General features: G+C 46.9%; 2 protein-coding genes across 2 annotated transcripts in view; both read left to right on the top strand.

The window, feature by feature from the left end:
- Positions 1-6: 6 nt before the first annotated feature.
- On the top strand, positions 7-4,934 carry LOC135821355 (uncharacterized). Its single transcript, XM_065334422.1, has one exon. The coding sequence runs from the start codon at positions 112-114 to the stop codon at positions 3,139-3,141; it is 3,030 nt and encodes a 1,009-aa protein (XP_065190494.1). The 5' UTR covers positions 7-111; the 3' UTR covers positions 3,142-4,934.
- Positions 4,935-9,050: 4,116 nt separating this feature from the next.
- Positions 9,051-19,301, top strand: part of LOC135821354 (sodium-dependent phosphate transport protein 3-like) — a 27,492-nt gene continuing 17,241 nt past the window's right edge. Inside the window, exons 1-5 of the mRNA XM_065334421.1 lie at positions 9,051-9,289; positions 13,089-13,323; positions 13,829-13,975; positions 14,274-14,434; positions 18,055-18,088. Coding sequence (XP_065190493.1) covers positions 9,227-9,289; positions 13,089-13,323; positions 13,829-13,975; positions 14,274-14,434; positions 18,055-18,088 — 640 coding nt within the window. The 5' untranslated portion in view covers positions 9,051-9,226. The remainder of the gene's footprint in view (positions 9,290-13,088; positions 13,324-13,828; positions 13,976-14,273; positions 14,435-18,054; positions 18,089-19,301) is intronic.

Raw genomic sequence — 19,301 nt, 5'->3', positions numbered from 1 at the left:
AATCATACAGTGTCATTACAGTTACCTGTAGCTGATCTCTCTAATTTGCTCTGCTAGTAACTGTTGTCTGTTGTAGTGTAGCTACTGCTTATCCTACTTCGGATCGGCAGCATGGGGGCCCTAACAAGCTCACTTCCTGCTGCCGTGAAGAAATACCGTGACCGTCTGTGTGCTGCCTACAGCAATGTGCAGTTCTGCATAGAGGAGACCGATGAAGAGAAGGAACGGATCTTGCAAATGAACGAGCTTTATGCTGACCTCCATGTGGTGTCCAAGCAGAAGTTAAATACCAGGATGCGTGAAGCAGAAAAACTGGGCACAACTGCGGGCAATGAGCAGCTGGCTCATTCATTTGCGTCTGAAGCTAGAAAGCTGCGCAAGATGAAACTCGCTGAAATCCTCACTGTCAAGAAAGCCATGCGACAACGCATGAGCGGAAAGACTTTCCGTGCCATTGCCCTCTCATCGGCTGGAGCAGGCAAAACCATGCTCTTCACCAAGAAAGGTCCGTATGAATGGGCAAGAGGGCAGATTTGGCCACACATCGCTGTCCTGCGTGCACTGGAGCTGCGCTTGGCAGAAGTGCGCAATATCACAAGCATCGCTGAGCTGCTAGATTTGCAGAATTACGGCATCACACTACCAGGTGAGCAGGCTGAAGTCATTGATTTTGTTTGCAATCATCCCGAATCTGTGTGTATTATTCTCGACGGCCTCGACGAGATCAAGCTGGCTGACTGCAGCAAGTTCATGAACGATGTCATCTGTGGCAAGGAATTGCCAGGAATCAACCTGATCATCACGTCCCGCCATTCAGCAGAAGCCATGAAGCTGACACAAAGCCGCGAGATAGTCTTCCATCGTCGTCTGGAGCTGCTGGGCTTTGAGAAGCAGGGTTTGGAGCACTACATTCGCAATGTCCTGTCTCCAGACGATGCAGCCAAGTTGCTAGCAGAGCTTCGCAGCAACCCACAGCTAGCCACAATGATGCGCACACCGTTTTTTGCCCAAGCAACCTGCAGCCTCTACCGACACAACCATCGCCTGCCAAACACGCCGTCTGCAATCTTCAACTCGCTGATCCTTCATATTCTACGACAGCAGAAATCAAAGTCAGCGCATGATGGTGAGCACTACACCGATTGGGACGATGTTCCCGATGACGTCCAGGAAAATCTACATGATCTCTCCCGCTTCGCTTTTAACATGCTCGTCCGTCGGAAAGTCGTCTTCACTGATGCCGATTTCAAAATGTTTGCTCTGTCATCGGCAAGTCGCACACTCGGCATGCTCATCGCCTGCGACACGACATCACCACAGTCCAGGGCTCAGTGGCGTTTCAGCCACCTGGCACTTCAGGAAGCTCTAGCAGCTCGCTACATCGCTAGCCGCTCTCCCAGTGCAGCTGACATCGCCTGGCTTGTGCAGCGACTCGGAGCATTCACAGGCAGCCTCAACATGTTCTGGCGCTTACTGGCCACTGAGCTGGACAGCGAGTCGGTCAATGTGTTGATCGAAGCCATTCTCAATCCGCAGTCTAAATCGTCTACTCAGCCACAGGATACCGACCAGGATTCCACAGGAGCAGAGGGACACAACGTCACGTGCTTTCTCTTCACAACACACGACTACGTCAAGGATTGGGCCGACCATGTGTCCTCCTTTCTCTCGCTGGACGAAGCAGAGCATCTTGCAGAAGAATTGCTGGGTGACAGGATCGACCTGGCATTGTCTGCTCCTGAAGTGGTCCGCCTCGAAATTGACCCAGCCATCACCAAAATCACCTGCAAGGATTTCGTTCGTTCATTGTTACCCATCTGGACGGATCGCGTCCCCAGTGCCAGTACACAGAAGCTGCACGATTGCATGGCCCACCAGGCGCAAGGATCGGCCATTCGATGTTTCACCGCCACTCCCACGTCAAAGCTACCTCCAGTTCCTCCATCCGACGAAACAGCTCAGCCATCCGCGACTCTGGAGAACGTCAGTGGCGTGGAACGAAGACAGCGAGTCCTCTACGCCTGCCGGGTCTTCGCGGAGCATGTCAACGCCAAGCAAACCAGCATCGAAGACATCACCAGCATGCAGGCTATCTTCACGGAGTACGGAGTAGAGTTCGACGGCGTTCCTCTCACACCGTCGGATTGTCAGGCCATCAACACAGTCATCCGTCACCACCACCAGTTCATCACCAGCATCCGCCTGCTCAACTGTGGTATAAGTGATATTGGTTATGCATGCATGGCTGATGGCATGGCTCTACTACGCAATCTTACGATCATCATCCTGCAGGGGAACAACCTCACAGATCGTCACACGGCCCATATCGCAGCGTGTATCGCATCCAACACGTCAACACTGCGAGTACTCTACACACACCAGAACCTGTTCAGCAGCAATGCTATGGCCACCGTCCACAGCAACACACACCGCTGTACGCGACTGCTGGCAGTGGGTCTTGGAGGTCAAAAGTGCACCGATCCAGCAGTCAACCTTGACGTCATCACTAGAATCTGCAGCAGCTGCCCAGATCTCCAGTACGTCTATCTCGTTGACTACGTACTGGATCTGGAAGGTCTAACCCAGCTAGCACCATTGTTAGGAGCACTAAGGCTGAGAGCGCTGGATCTGAGCAAGGTTGGGATGAAGCAGAACTCCGCACTGATCGTCTGTCGAATCATTCAACAGCAACACGAGAGTTTGGAGCGCCTCGCACTCCAGCGCAATGAGCTAACTGGAGATTTCCTGGAAACCGTTCATGGTGCGCTGAGTCAATGCCGACGACTGGAGGAGCTGTACCTGAACGACGACTGTCTTTCGTCGGGAGCTCTGCAGGTGCTTGCGTCCCTGCTGCCCAGTCTGCCAAAGCTCTCCAGGCTCGAAATGGCGAGGAATGATTTCCGAGACACTGACGACGAAGCAAAGTTGTTCGCCGCCGCTGCTGAGAGCTGCTCGTCTCTGAAGAAGCTGAGGATGCCTGAACGAGCTCTAGTGTCTCCGCGGCTGCGTGAGGCTTTAAGTGCCATGCCCAGAGGTGATCTGAATGTGCAGTATTTGGGGGGTCGCTGGTACAACGAAGTGGAGAATGACGAAGTAGACGATGAGTACGACGCTGAAGGAGACAGTGAGAGTGAGGAATGAGGAGGTGAGAGAATTTACAAAGACGGTTTTGTGTCCTGATGAAGAAAGCTTCGTGTTGGTCTATCGTTTCCTCCTGGCATGCAGTCCGTCTGTGTATGTTCGTAGGATGTGCTTGTATATAATATTATATATATGTGTCGTAGGGTTTCTACGTGTGCGTGGTTGTACATGCGTGTCTGTGTGTATACTTGAGCGTGTATTTGTGTTTGTGCGTGTTTGTGTGTGTGGACGCTTGTGTTTCTGCTGGACATTCCTTCCTTCACATTCAGTCAGTTCGAGTACTCACTGTGTCGACCTTTGACCTCGAATACTCACCGTGTTGACCTTTTAACCTCTAGGCTTTGCAACCTGCAATTAGATATTTTCGTTTCGTAATTGTTCGATCACTAGACTAGACTGTGGCCTGTACGTGAGAGATTTGGTGATCTTGAACGTTAGTGTCCCAAATCCCTGTCCCACTGGCACTCTGTAAAAGGAATACATGTATTGGTCGGAGGAGTTCCTTTTGCCCCGCCCCCACTTCCATCCAATATGCCACCACCCCCGCTGTGCAGCATCTGATGGTACTGAGGTATTCAGTAAAAAAAAAAATGTATCTGATGACGTAATCCGGCTGGCTACATGTACAGCTACAGCGCCTGCTCATTACTAGTCGTCACGTTTGTCCTGCTAGTCTCCGTACCATTGTCTTTCCCTGATTCTTTTCGAGCTGGTTATGTGAACATGGTAAAAAGAAAAAAAAGAAAAAAGTCTGTATGCATATCTGATGTGATGCGGCTAGCTACATGTACAGTCTGGATACATATCTGATGTTAGGAATACCGTACCCTGTACCCATTTGACTCTGTCATAATTCTGCAACGCCAGACGATTCGCCATCTCACTTTCCTTCCTATCTTTGTATTGGTGCATGCTTTGTCCTGCCGCTGAACCCGAGACCCACGGCCGGGGACGTACACGTAGGCCCAATTCACCAGCACGCTGCTTCGCCTCCCCGCTAGCGCTGTATGGTCATGTCCTCCCCTTGGTTCTGTCTGCCCATTCCGTTCTCTGCTTGACTGTGCACTTCTGTCTTCAGTATAAAAGTAGAACAAAATTGCCTTGCTCCTTTTTATGGGCATGTATGTACTACATATACACGTACATTACCTGGCATGGCAGAGCTTTTTTTTCTAGATTATGAGGGCAATTATTTTTTTTTAGTGTTATTCCAAGCAATACATGGCTGGGGTAGCCAGTGACCACTTTGCGCGGCGATTGCAGGGTTTTATTGCCAACCACAGCTAAAATCCCTGGATTTTCCTCTATTTTTTCTACTTTTTTTCTTTTCTTTTTTCTGGATACATACATGTCATGTACATGTACTACATGTACATGTAATATTTTTTAAACTCGGATACTGAGCCAGTGTCTCATGTGTTTCTTCTCTTTTTTACAATACCTTTTTACCACCTTTTTTATGATTACGGTGACATTTAGTCATTTAGTTTACATACGTCATTGTCAGTCGTGATCTTGACCAGGAACATTTCCCTACTTGATATCTTCTATCGCTTCCCTGCTACTTCTCACACCATTAGTTCTACTTCGAAGTACATTTAGGTCTTCTTTATACTAGTAACCGCTTGCTTCCAGACCAACGCTGTCAACATCCAGCTTCAGTTCAATCAATGCATTCTTTCCCATGCTCAATGATGCAGATTAAACTCCCAAATAGGTGCAATTTTTACTGCATTATGAACACAATTGTTCAAGTTGCCTGAAAAAATATAAAGCACGCGCTTTGCATCTCTCTTCGGCTAAAGCATGTATGTACATGTGTGTGTGTACATGTACATGTATATATGTTGTGTTAAAATTGCTGCGCAATGAAATCCAGTCGTGTCACTCAAGTAACTTAGTTTTGGTGCCTTGCACCATTTCGCAGCCCAGTGTCAGTGCCAGATCTACGGCTGGGCAACGCCCCAGCGGGCGCATACTTGAGTGTGTCGGCTGGATTTCATTGAGCAGCACTCTACTAATAAAATGAATCCTGTGCAAATCAACTCTCCCCAGCACTCCCCTCACCATCACAAGCCTCTTGTACGGGCAAACAGAATACAATTGACGGTGGCATGGCGAATGATTAGAACAGAACACCAAAAAAATGAAAACAATTACATGTGTAAACTGTACTATTTGGTAGGGGAAAGAGCCAAGAGTCCCTAATCCCCTTTTAACATTAAAATCAATACAAAACGAAAAAAAACGCGAAAAGTAATAAAAAACAGGAAAATACAAGGGCACTATCCTGCCCACCATCATCTCCAAAACCTCACAGCCGGCCCTCCGCGATTGCAACTCTCGCAAAGCACTCACACCGTAGGCTCACACACTCACCATCACCATCCCCGTCACCATCCCCATCACTCTCCCCACTCCTCGCACCAGCACTCCCATTCTTCCTGGCTGCTGGACACCCTGCCAGTGGCCGCATCACCGCCTGTGTGGGATCCGTTCCAGTCACCGATCTGGTTACAGGGGACGTAGCTAGCACATCTCTAGCACATCTGTGGTGTGGTGGCCATGGACCACCGGGCACCGGCAACCCTAATTTGGCCTAAAGTCGCCATTTCGCCAATGTAGCCTATGCAGTACTAGGCATATGCGGATAATGCCGGCAGAATAATTGGCAAAATTCGGTACTTTTTCTGGTAAGTTTCATGCATGTTTGGTATGTGGATAAAGAAATGGAGCAGAATTCGAGGTATTGCCCGCCACAAGGTTTGTATGGTTTTGCCATTTTCACTGCTTTCCGAGCAGAATCTGCCACCTTTTCGAGCATTATCCGCACACCTTTTCGAGCATTATCCGCACACCCCTACTATGCAGCGCAGTACCCACAATGTACATGTACCTGCGTGAGTATACGTACTACCGGTAGTAGACTCTTGCAGTCTTGGTACGAGGTGATTAGTAATAATTTTACATGAAAGTAAAAAAGGCTTTCATTCCGTTGCCCTGGCGAGTTTTGAAGTGTGCATGGTCTCATTTTGTCACTCTGTATGTCCTCTATCCATATATGAACTTCTTGAAAGCACAACACAAACATGAGAGACACAGCGTGGGGTTGCTTTGCATGTATTTTTTCACCCAGAAAAAGTGTGTACAAAATTTTACAAGTCAGTAAAATAGGGTCTAACATCAACAAATATGACCTAAATGTGTCAATAAGCTTGCAATGGTAAATCAAGATACATCTGAAGCGAGTCACATGCAGAGAAAGCAGATTGGTTTTGCAGGTTGCTCAACATATTGGTTTCTCACGGTACGTCGTCAACTCCGGTTCAAACGGTAGGTAATCTTTGACCGCCTACCGGCATTGTAGAGCATGAGCACGCAGACCTTATCTTGCTGCTCCATTCTTTCAACTTGCTATTCATCGTCATGTGTGAAACAACCACACTAATCAAACATACCAGCCAGCCATGATGCGTTCCAGCCGTCCCACGACAGTGTGCCCCCGTGCATCTGAACGACAGTGCACTTAACCAGCACCTACTGACAGTGTCGGAGCTTCCATACTCTCCAAGACAAGTGCAGTGACTCCTTCACCTGATTCATATACTTCTGTGTTGGAAGAAGACTGCAGACCACCCCCAATGGGTGCTCCGCCGTCAACACCCAACATACATTCATGCCACATCATTTCTGCATTTGCTATTTGCCGTCATGAATCTCTACCAGCACGTCTAAGGTAGCAAGCTGAGTTTCATACGTAGATCTACTGACCAGCTAATTATTTTACCTGTACGCCATAAGCATCAGCAGCTTCGAACTTGGATTTGAATCACCTCAAGTTCATGACGGGTGAGTGAAATACACCTACTGTCAAAATTGCAGTTTCTGACCATCACCTTTTTGGCTAATCTCTTCTTCAGCCCTGCTACTCTTGACAGTGTGGCAGACTCAATACCGGCCTCGGGGACCAGCCTAGGGTTTCCACCTGCCGTAGAATATGCTCTCTGGCTCTTGGACGTCCTTCAAGTATCCATTGAGGGATATTTTACCTCATTGACCACAAATTCACGAATTTCGATCCATGATTGATAACTCACAAGGCCGTGGAAGAAAACAATTCCGCAAAACGCTGCTGATGCTTACAAACTACAATACAATGGCAACTCATTTGTCTGTCGAACTAACAAAAACAATTCATGGGAAGAATGCAATCGCCCTCAACAATGCTATTTTACTCGATTTGTAAAATAATATGCCATGTAAAATTTTTACAAATCACCTCGTACACGAGTCACAGAGTACCACGCGTATGGCTTGTTGTCACTTTTATGCCAGATCAGGCAGATGCATGGCAAACTTCAGACAATAGTTGTTTGAAGTTTGCCATAGTTGTCTGAAGTTTGCCATCTGGCATGTAACTATTACATGTAATTACAACAAACCAGACGCGTGCTACTCTGTGACTCGTGTGTTGTTACTGCTCTGCTTCTGCACCGAGCACTCTATCGAACCGGAGGACTCCGCTCTCGATATCTGTGTAGACTCTTGGTGATCATTCCATTCATTTTGTGCAGCTGAGAGCCCGTTAGGGGGTAACGCTCCACATACAAGTATTAGTAGTAGCAGATTCTGCTCGAAAAGCACTGAAATTGACGGAACCATACAAACCAGGATACAAACCGCATGGCAGGCTTGGATTCTGCTCAGTCATTCAGACTGGATTTGAGGGATTCTTGAAGCATCCTCCAAACGTAAAATACTAGTCTTGTTGCCCCATTTCATCCTTCCCCACATAGACTGCGACTGCCATCCAGAGCACACCATGACCAACATGATCATGAGATGAAACGTACTAGAAAAAGTATCGGAACTCTGCCGTTTGCCTGCATTAGCCGGTAATATAAATGGCCATGCTCGAGGCCACGACTTGTGTCTTTGCCTGCTGCCGTGCTGGGTATAATATTAATACAGATAACGATCTTCACACTGGCACTCATGATTCGTAGCTACGAAGTACGACTTGCTGAGCTGAACCAATACTCTACAATGTACAGTACTACAGTACTACAAGCAACATGCATAATGTAGGTGTAGACTACATCATTCTTTGTCTGATATTATCATCTGGCCAGAATCAGTAAACAGCTCTCGCGCCTCGGATCGCGGAGTGGCCGGCTGTGTGCTGACAGCCTGACACTGATGAGCGACGATTGACAGCTGTCACACCTGTTCCAGCAGAGCTGGAGTCAGTGGAGAGTGTGCGTGTGTGTGTGTGTGTGGGGGGGGGGGGGGGTAAGCTTTGGTACTTTGCGGCTCCCTTGGCCTTGCTTTTCCAGATTCACCCGTAGTCCGCCATCCTCCCTTGCAGATCGCTTCTCGGCGAAGACTTGCCAGTACATGTACATGCAGTGACTGCATGCCGCATGATGCACCGTGATTATTTTATTTTGTTGCCGGTTCGTGCGTTTTCCGACCCTCCACAACAGCCAGTATTTTTAGTGCCAACAAGTACAAACAAAGAGTTGCAAGCACAAGTAGATCTACGTCAGTGAGTTTGAACCGGGGCCGGTTGCAGCAGCTCAGCACTGACAGCAGCCTGGCCAGGGGAGAATCTAGCTTCCCAAGGCCAAGGGCCACCGTCCCCTGCAGAGGAGTCAGGGATCACAATCAGGCCATTGTCATTGACAGCTTTCGTTCAGCATTGCGTGTGTGTGCGTGTGTGTGCGTGTGTGTGCGTGTGTCACTGTAAAAATTAAAATGTTGTGTGTGGCAGATCAGAATCAATGAACGTAACGTTACTCGCAGGTTACTACTACTGCCCGGTACTGGTACATTGCCTAGCTGAGCAGCTTGCTGGCAGCGCTAGCGATCGTTTGCTGTTTTCGTGGAGTTCTAGGATAAGAGCTTTTTCCGTAGCGTGAACACGGAGAGAGAGTCGGCCTTGCCGCCACGGAGGGAACAGGAATATTTTGGTTGCGCTCCGCTAGTGTATTACACCGGCGGCGGCACGGTCGGTGACCGTGCTAGCCAGCAGCCAGTGGTAGCGGCAGCAGCAGCTGGAGACTACGAGTACTACCGTACCGGCATGTCTTTGTCAAGCCATGGGTCGCAGGACACGGCAACAAGCGGAGCTAGGATGCCAAGCGAGGTACGACAACGATAGATTGAACTTAAAAGCCATGCATGCATACATCATCATAGCACTGGGAAGTAAGTTCGCACTTGATAGAGGAAAATTTAATGGTATGGTATGGTATTGATTTATTTGAATTCGGTATCTCAACAGTATATTGTACAACTTGGGAAGATACGAATGACATAGATACATAAACATAAAAGTAATGTCCCGATTATTTTTATTATTATGAAGAATTTTGAAAAAGGATTACCCAAACTAGGGTCAAAGGCTAACGCCTATCGTGGGGGGGGGGGGGGGGGGGATTTTGTGTATGTAGAATGGACATTGTAGTTGAGAAAAGAGACAAAGCTGCTGCATAACTCGTTCTCATGTGTTTTCTTCTCTTTTTTTGTGCATTTATTGCTGGCTCAGTATCCGAGTTAAAATTGTGCAAAATGAGTTCATAAAAGATAGATGCTGTTCACAAGATACAGTAAAAGAACGTAAACGAACAAGCAGTGTAAATCATTGGGCGCTTTCGATTACACGTTTACACATGCAATTCTGGAACTAGGTTTTGTAATTCTCGAATGATCAAAATGTACGAATTCCGGCCATGTAAACGAATGACTGGAATTCACAACGCATTTTATTCATGGCATATCACAAACAAAATTGGTCGTAAAAAGATATCACGTCCACCCTCGCGCGCGCGTGCGCGCGCGTCGACCCAGCTTCGCGTACCTGTCCATCCCGGCGAAGGCTCCATGTCGGCAACAATATTGGACTTCGGTAAAGCTGAACGCGTGTGCGAAAGGACCAACCAAAATGATCTGGTCTAATAATCAGCTCCCAGCGGAAACTCAACTGCGGCAATTAGCTTTTCGGGAAGACGAAAGTAGCAACTACATGCAGTTGTAGCCCTGCTTTCGCGCCACACCGGCCAGGGAGGCACTTCCTTGACTTGAGTCATGCATGACCAGACCGGTAACACACCGAGTGTGCAATTCTGGCGCCAGAATTAGAGAAATTCCGCCCTCTCTTCAGAATTGACGGATTTGACGGAATTGGATAATATCAATTCTAACGACGGAATTTGTCACTTTTTGTGTAATCGAACTGTGCATCAACAATAACTAATTCTAGAATTGACCGAAATGCGTGTAATCGAAAGCGCCCATTGATCAGAAATATGATATACACAGGGGCAGCCAACTGTCGACCTTCCTCACGCAGCGATTCGCCAGACGGACGTTGCTCGGGCTAGATAAGCTGAATACGCGCGCGGCTACTGTAAATCATCAAACATTCGGCGCATATTTATTTTCGGCTGTTTCCGGCCTGGTCATGTTTGGCCGAAAATATTTTGCGGCCGAAAATTTGTTCCGCAAGGTTCAGTGTGACAGTGTATTCAGGCGGCAGCAGTACAGGCCAAAAAGTTGATGCAGCCGAAATGGGTTTTGGCCCTGGAAGGCCGAAATTTGAGTGGGCCGAAAAACTGTAGGCTTACAGTATTGGTCAGTGCTTGGGCTGTGGTCACATGACATGTAAGAATAGGACATTGTTCTCCCTTCTGCTGTGGTCACATGACATGTAAGAATAAGACAGTGTTCTCCCTTCTGCTGTGGTCACATGACATGTAAGAATAGGTCATTATTCTCCCTTCTGATTTGGTCACATGACATGTAAGAGTAGGACATTGTTCTCCCTTCTGCTGTGGTCACATGATGATACCTGACCTGGCTGCAGGGAGCGGTGCAAAGCTCCTCATGTTTGCCGATGACAAGACTTTGTACGCTTCCTCACGAGATCCAATAGTATGCGCCGATGTCGTGTCCTCGGCTCTCACTAAGCTACACAATGAACTAAGATCACTGGGCATGAGCGTTAATGTTGGCAAAACCGTGGTCATGAGGATCTTGCCGAAGAATGCTCCTGACGTACAAAGACCCGTTCTTGTTGAGCTGGGTGGCACTACCTAAAGGGAAGTGAGTGTAATTCGCTGCCTTGGTATCCTTATCGATAACAAGCTCTCATTTGTTCCACACGTAGATCACCTCACCAGCAAGGTGTCACGCAAGATAGGCGCGTTGCGACGCACCTTCCGCCAAATGGCAGCATTTGCCCGTCGCCAGTACCTGCTTAGTGTGATTCATCCCGACTTTGAGTATTGTTTCCCTGTTGACGCATCCCACCTATCAGCACAGTCCAGGGAGAGATTGTTTACCTTGTTCCGTAGAGCTGTACGAGTTACCTGCGGTGCTTCATATTATGATGCTGTACCACCCCTTCTTGCTTCTCTTCAAATAAAACACCTTGAATATCGATACATTTATCAATTTCTTACGTTTACGTTTATTTGTCATATTGTTCAGCCTGCATCATGCTTACGCAGTCTTTTCCCTTTGCCCACCTCTAAGCGGTCAACTCGTGGAACTACAACAAACAATTTGTCAATTTGCTTGTATAAATCCATGGTAGGGTACAATTCCTTTTCCTCCAGAGCATCCCTTATGTGGAATGCCCTCCCTGCTCACTTGAAAGGAAGTGAGGACATAAGATCATTTTCTACAGAACTTTTGCACGCCCTAAATGACGACAAATTGACTATATCCCTATACCCCCTCCTTTTTGAAAATGTATTTCACCAATAAAATAAGGCTTGGAATTTTTCAAACATGAATATCGACGGACTTGCCCCTTCTGTTCATGCATTGCCCTGCTCTAGTAATGGTTCATGAATCCGCCCAGTCCACATTCCTTCTCCGTTTTCTTTCCTTTCAGTTGCATCTTCCTCTCTGCTATGTTTTATTTTCTCTTTTCGTTCGTCCCTCTTGATATTTGTACTTTGTACTGTTGAGGCAACGAACTGAAATAATAAAAACCAAACCAAACCAAACCATGACATGCACGAATAGGACATTATTCTCCCTTCTGATTTGGTCGCATGACATGTAAGAATAAATATGATTATTTTATAGAAAAGAAAAAAATGGACCAAAGAACTGCGAGTTAAGGGCGATTCACAATACAACTTTCTGCGACGCGACATGCGATTTGCGACAGTTGCGACAAGAAACTGCCTGTCGCGAGCTATCGCAAGCTGTCGCAAACTGTCGCAAGGCACCTGTCGCAGAAGTTGAAGAAAGTTCCACTTTTGCGACATTCGACACGCGACATACCCAAATGGAGTACAGTTTCGACCCTGGGTGCACTTGCAGTGCACGTGCATAGTACTACTTGTGCATGAGGATGTCGCAAACATGAAGAATATTGTGAACCGTGTGTCGCTGTCGCAGCTCGTCGCATGTGTCGCATGTCGCGGCGCAAGAAGTTGTGTTGTGAATCGGCCTTTACGCTATAATGTCCACTAACACCACCAGTTACTAAGCAATCAGCTCATGCGATAACATTGCACGACACTGACCGACGGTACTGACGTTCTACGACTAACTGGCTAACAGCTCTAGCTCACTTTGGATGCACACTCCAACAGCATTCCAACTTGGAAGGTTCTAAGTTATATGATGACATAAGAGGGGAAGGTGAGCGCAATCAAGACAAGCACGAGCTGAAAGTCTCGGCTGTGGAGGACGTTGACGTTGTCCTTTTTCTTTTCTATAAACGTATCCTTGGCTCTCCACCCGAGTCCAAATATGACATTGTTGTCCTGTCTGCTGTGATCACATGACGTGTCCAAATATGGCATTGTCTGCCTTTCTGCTGTGATCACATGACGTGTCCAAATATGGCATTGTTCCCCTTTCTGCTGTTATCACGTGCCGTGTAAGAAGACGACATTGTGCTCCCTTCTGCTGTGATTGTCCAGCTACGGCGGGATGGCAGTGATTCTAACCAATCCTATGTCAGTTGCTCGTCCAGTCTACGCTACGAGTCGCTGGATTCCCTACCGCCGAGCACTCCTGAGACGTCTCGCCGCCCTGACGAGCAGGCGTACAGCATCAACGATCGAGGCGAGGGCGAAGCCGAGGTAGAGAGTGCTGGAACCAAGACAGCGCCATCACCGCACCACCATCTACGAGTCAGTGCCAGCCCAGCAACAGGTAGATATGCGCCTAGCCTACATGAGGCACTCGCAATGAGGTTTTGTCTTGTAACCGATATCGTACTAACAAGGGTAGACCTGTACTGAGATTTTCTGAGAAGTTGTGTCCGTCTTCATGTATTCCTTTGATCACACACACACGCACGCAGGCACACGCACACACACACACACACACACACACACACACACACACACACACACACACACACACACATACACACACAAACAAATAAACACGACCCCCCCCCCCCCCCCACACACACACATACACACTCATATTCATACTCATACTCCGGCGCTGTGTGCTGAAGCGATGATAGCGAACAAGCTATGCTTGTGCTGGGATTACACCATTCAACAGCTTGCAAGGCACACACACACACACACACACACACACGCCCAAACAAAAACGAACAGACACACATACACACACACGCACCAACGCACAAACAAACGTGCACAAACACACATTTCCGTATCTCCTTCTCTATTCCCAACCTCAGGTAGCGATGACAATGACGACGGCACAGGTGACTGTGATGCAGACGCGACTGTCATCCGTCGCCATGGCGGCAAGTCATGTGACGACGGGCACGGTCTCACGCCCAGCGAGACTACACCACTACTTCACAATGGATTACTGGCCCACAGTTAGTATACTGAAACATGTCTCTATTCAAAGCAGTGAAGACTAAGGGGTCGTCGCAAAAGTTTTTTTTTATCGTCCCTGAAATGAACATCATTCATTTCGTACTCGGACCCCTCCCCTCCCTCTGAAACGAACGCAGCTTGCTATGCTGGACGACGAAAATCGCATGCATGTACATGTACATATGTGCAGTGTCAGTCGACTTGTGATTTTCGCTCGCACCCCTCGCGTGCCAGTACTCAAATCCAGTTCTAAATATGACAATTTCACCCACGGTGTGTATGCTCCTGCTGTCACAGGCAAGCGCCACACTACGGTGCGCGGCACGCGCTGGATTTTCACCGTGGTCGGTTTCTTCCTGTTCACGTTCCTGTACGGCTGCCGCTTCAACGTCAGTGTCGCCGTGGTGGCCATGGCCGGCAATGTTACCAAGTCCGCTGATCAGAATGGAACAGTCGTTGTGAGTAGAAATGTGTCCTTAAAAAGATTACACCATCACCCCGGTCTCTTAAATGACAGCAATCTAAATTAGACGTTCCGCGGTCATCACCATGCAACAGAATTCTCAAGATTTTTTCTACCAGAATCGATTTTCGGGTCACGTTCTTTGGTCTCACACCGCAATTTCAATGGTCAATTTCTCCAAATTTTCGCCACTGAGGCTTGATCAGCATGTACTGAAAATATTGGATATAGTGAAAATTGAAAATTGGTGGTGATGGTGATTTTGGGAAGATGATTATTTATTCCCGTAGCTATGCAGAAGACGTTACTTCAGTAACGTCTGGCGCTAGCCAGGGTCCACACAGCTTTAATTCCCGTAGCTATGCAGAAGACGTTACTTCAGTAACGTCTGGCGCTAGCCAGGGTCCACACAGCTTTAATTCCCGTAGCTATGCAGAAGACGTTACTTCAGTAACGTCTGGCGCTAGCCAGGGTCCACACAGCTTTAATTCCCGTAGCTATGCAGAAGACGTTACTTCAGTAACGTCTGGCGCTAGCCAGGGTCCACACAGCTTTAATTTGGTGTTTGTTTGTGTGTTTGTTTGTGTCACGCCTGGCGCTATCCGTATCTGACGGCAAAAAAGCATAGGATGTTATAAATTTTTCAATTCTCCTTTTTTTCAGGCATATCCTGGGATTCGAACCCGCACTATCGCCCTACATGCATTCCCCCATACACTTCGCATTCATACCCATTCTTCCAAGCTGCTTTACGTTATTATCTTGCGTTTGAAAGCCCTATTTGAATATTGCGGGCAGCTGTATGTGGCCAGCTGTGTTTGAGGGTACGGTACGGTACGGGAGACGGTGTCGTATTACCCTCGATCGTACCTGTCCCGTACCTATCCCCTACCGTACCGTGCCATCAAAGACGGCTGGCCACAATGCATATTCAAATAGGGCTTTCAAATGCAAGATCACAATGTGAAACAACTTGGAAGAATTAGTATGTATGCGAAGTGTATCGGGGGATGCATACAGGGCGCGCGATGGTGCGGGTTCGAATCCCAGGTTATGTCTTAAAAAAAAGGAATTTTTTTAAAGAATTTATAACATCCCTATGCTTTTTTTTTGTCTAGGTCATCAAGGCAAAAAAGCATAGGGCCCTGAGCTTCCAAGCTCTCTTGTTTGGTGTTTGTTTGTGTGTTTGTGTCACGCCTGGCGCTATCCCGTATCTGTCCCGTACCGTACCAAACCATCAAACACAGGTGGCCACATACAGCTGGCCGCACTATTCAAATAGGGCTTTCAAACGCAAGATCATAACGTGAAGCAACTTGGAAGAATGAGTATTAATGCGAAGTGTATGGGGGAATGCATGCAGGGCGATAGTGCGGGTTCGAATCCTAGGTAATGTCTGAAAAAAATAGGAAAATTGAAAAATTTATAACATCCCTATTCTTTTTTTGCCGTCGTCAAGGCGTTAGATGGTGTCGTATTACCCTCGACCGTACCTGTCCCGTACCTGTCCCGTACCGTACCGTACAATCAAAGACAGCTGGCCACAATGCATATTCAAATAGGGCTTTCAAATACAAGATCATAACGTGAAGCAACTTGGAAGAATTGGTATGTATGCGAAGTGTATCGGGGGATGCATGCAGGGCGATAGTGCGGGTTCGAATCCCAAGTTATGTCTAAAAACAAAAAGTAGAAATTTATAAAAATTTAAGAACATCCCTATGCTTTTTTGTCTAGGTCATCAAGTCAAAAAAGCATAGCGTAGGGCCCTGAGCTTCCAAGCTCTCTCGTTTGGTGTTTGTTTGTGTGTTTGTGTGTTTGTGTCACGCCTGGCGCTATCCCGTATCTGTCCCGTACCGTACGGTACCATCAAACCCAGCTGGCCACATACTGCTGGCCGCACTATTCAAATAGGGCTTTCAAACGCAAGATCTTAACGTGAAGCAACTTGGAAGAATGAGTATGAATGCGAAGTGTATGGGGGAATGCATGTAGGGCGATAGTGCGGGTTTGAATCCCAGGTAATGCCTGAAAAAAAATAAGAAAATTGAAAAATTTATAACATCCCTATTCTTTTTTTGCCGTCATCAAGGCGGTAGATGGTGTCGTATTACCCTCGACCGTACCTATCCCGGACCTGTCCCGTACCTGTCCCGTACCTGTCCCGTACCGTACAATCAAAGACGGCTGGCCACAATGCATATTCAAATAGGGCTTTCAAATACAAGATCATAACGTGAGGCAACTTGGAAGAATTAGTATGTATGCGAAGTGTATCGGGGGATGCATGCAGAGCGATAGTGCGGGTTCGAATCCCAAGTTATGTCTAAAAGCAAAAAGTAGAAATTTATAAGAATTTTTAACATCCCTATGCTTTTTTTTGTCTAGGTCATCAAGGCAAAAAAGCATAGCGTAGGGCATTGAGCTTCCAAGCTCTCTCGTTTATTTATTTCACCTTCCCGTGGCCAGAGAATATAGGCCAATATGCAGGGAGGGAGGCGGTAGCCAGCCATGGCTTTGGCTGCAGTGGAGTATACACGTGGTGTGAAAATGAGCTTTGTTACGCAAGAGAATTCATAACGGTCACTACCACTAACTAGGAGTTGGGCAGTATAATTCGTGGAAACTAAAAAATAGAAATAAAAAACTTTTCGCACGGAGGAAATACTGTCGAACGGCTAATTTTTTTCTTTTTTTCTTGAACGCCTACTGCTGTGCATAAACCGTGAAAATCCTACACATGTAAAGAAAAAGAAAAAAGGCCCAACCCTGCCCTGCCAGCCACATGTACATGTAGCTGGGCTTACGGGGGTCGCCGTGGTAAATAAGAACGGCTAATTTTAGTGGGTAATTTTTGGTAGCGTTTTCTGAATCTGGACCAATCCGCGATGAAGTATTTTAGCGATCCGAGTTTCAGAGTAAAAAAATCCCAAGAAGACTAGTGCTGTACCGTACATGCAAGATTTCGATTGGCGCGGCAAAACTTTAGCGAGCACTTCTTTCGCGAAAATCGCTAAAATATCACCGGTGCTAAAGTTTGCCGTTTTACAGGAGAAATGAGTAGTGAGTTACAGGTCACAGAACCCCACCTGTTGTGAAGGACTGTTACCCACAGCTAGTGTCTACAGTTCATCATGCAGGGGCGTCGCACACGGTACGGTCACTACGGTATTGACCGTACCGCTATTTGCCCCAAGTACTCCGCGAATCAATATGAATGCACTGATTTGCGCTCTAAACATCCAAAGTTTTCGGCTCGTCCACCCCTCCCCCACGAGTTAATTGTGCTTAAGATGGCTGGCCGTGTCACGCTAAATTACCTTCCGACGCCCCTGTTATGAATAGCGACTTCAACGAACTGTTGCCGGTCGATTTTTGTGCTTACCATCTTACCAGATAAACAAACTGTGTGGAGAGCTCCGAGTGAAATTCAACAAGTATTCCGCCTGACATTCTTTTGGAAAACAGTGCACTTATGAAGGGAGTAGGAGTGAGTGTGTGTTGCATAAAATAGCATTCTCTCCACTGCACTCCTCTTAGGAACTTGTGTGTTGTGTGTTCTATACTTCTCAATTTTGCCATGTGCTTTCCTTCTGCTCTTGCCCTAATGCCCAGGGACCTGAGTTCGACTGGACCAAACAACAACAAGGTAACGTTTGAAGAGTTTTAATAGATGCAAAACGCAACACATCCATTTCAACACCTTTCTAATCAGGCTGAAAAAAGAAGATTCACTAAATGCATGATTTGTATCTTAATCCATATTCGGTTAATAGTTTTGAAATGATTCTAGTCGGATTCGTGAATGCTAAGTTTGGCCTGAAGGTGCCACTAGAGCTTATGATCGCACTGAGCGCACAGTCTCAATTTCTCGAAATTGTCGCTTGTCGCGTTTTGCATGTAAACTCTTCATTTTTTCACTGGGGTTTACCGGGTGTCAGCGTCCGTCGGGAGTTCCCTTCGGGAACGGACGCGATAATTTTCCTTGTACTGTAAAAGCCATATATATAACGAAGTGCTAACTCTAACGAGTTAACGAGGAGAAATCTGTCGTTAAAATAGAAATCGTTATACAGAAATCGATACATTATACTGTCCTACTGAGCGTTGAGAATAAGTGAGAATCGTTACCTTTGGTACACGTAAACCAGTCAATTTGGGGAAATCGTTATAATATGCGCCTCGTTAGAATAATGGCTTTTACAGTACTTCTTTCTTTCTTCGCTGACGACTAGCTAGGCCAGCACTCATTCAGAACTGAGTATTGTCAGTGCTTGCACTTACAAATGTGCTACATAGCGTCACAACGTCAGACAGAAGTACACAGAGTTGCACCAGACGGCACTGGATATGCCACATTAAATTTATTTACTGTTGTATGAAAAGAAAAAAAAGAAAAAAGAAAAAAGGAGAAGGACGAAAATGCTCGGACTAACTGTCCACCAACGTAACCAAAGCTTAATTATGCAGTCAGCGAGTGCGACAAGAAGGCACAAAACCGACAAGGAGTACTGAGACATTCAACGACCTGACACCTAGCTCCAACGCTTCTCGGAGGCTGTTGTATGGCGTAATTTACCCCTGCTGTCGCAAGTGCTGACTATGGCTCATATTCACCTGTGCAAGTGCTGAGTATGGCTCCTATTCACCTGTGCACTGTAAACTGTAAAGCCTATTGGAAGAAACCAATTACATCATCTTGACAATACATTACATCATTTTTACACCGGATTCCTCGTTCCAGCACCCATCATCATCAGTGAGCATTTCAAATTTAAAAAAAGTAATTTGGGCTCCATTCCACCATATTATAGCGAACGTGTGTGTGTGTGTGTGTTTGTGTCTGTCTGTCTGTCTGTACG

Source organism: Sycon ciliatum, chromosome 7, assembly GCF_964019385.1.
Source record: "Sycon ciliatum chromosome 7, ocSycCili1.1, whole genome shotgun sequence".
Classification (NCBI taxonomy): domain Eukaryota; kingdom Metazoa; phylum Porifera; class Calcarea; order Leucosolenida; family Sycettidae; genus Sycon; species Sycon ciliatum.
Note: the sequence above shows the minus strand (reverse complement) of the source record. Positions and strands in the feature narration are given on the sequence as shown.

Bases quoted from the DNA above. Each gene is read 5' to 3' on its own strand.
- LOC135821355 (XM_065334422.1), top strand. From the start codon at position 112: ATGGGGGCCCTAACAAGCTCACTTCCTGCTGCCGTGAAGAAATACCGT.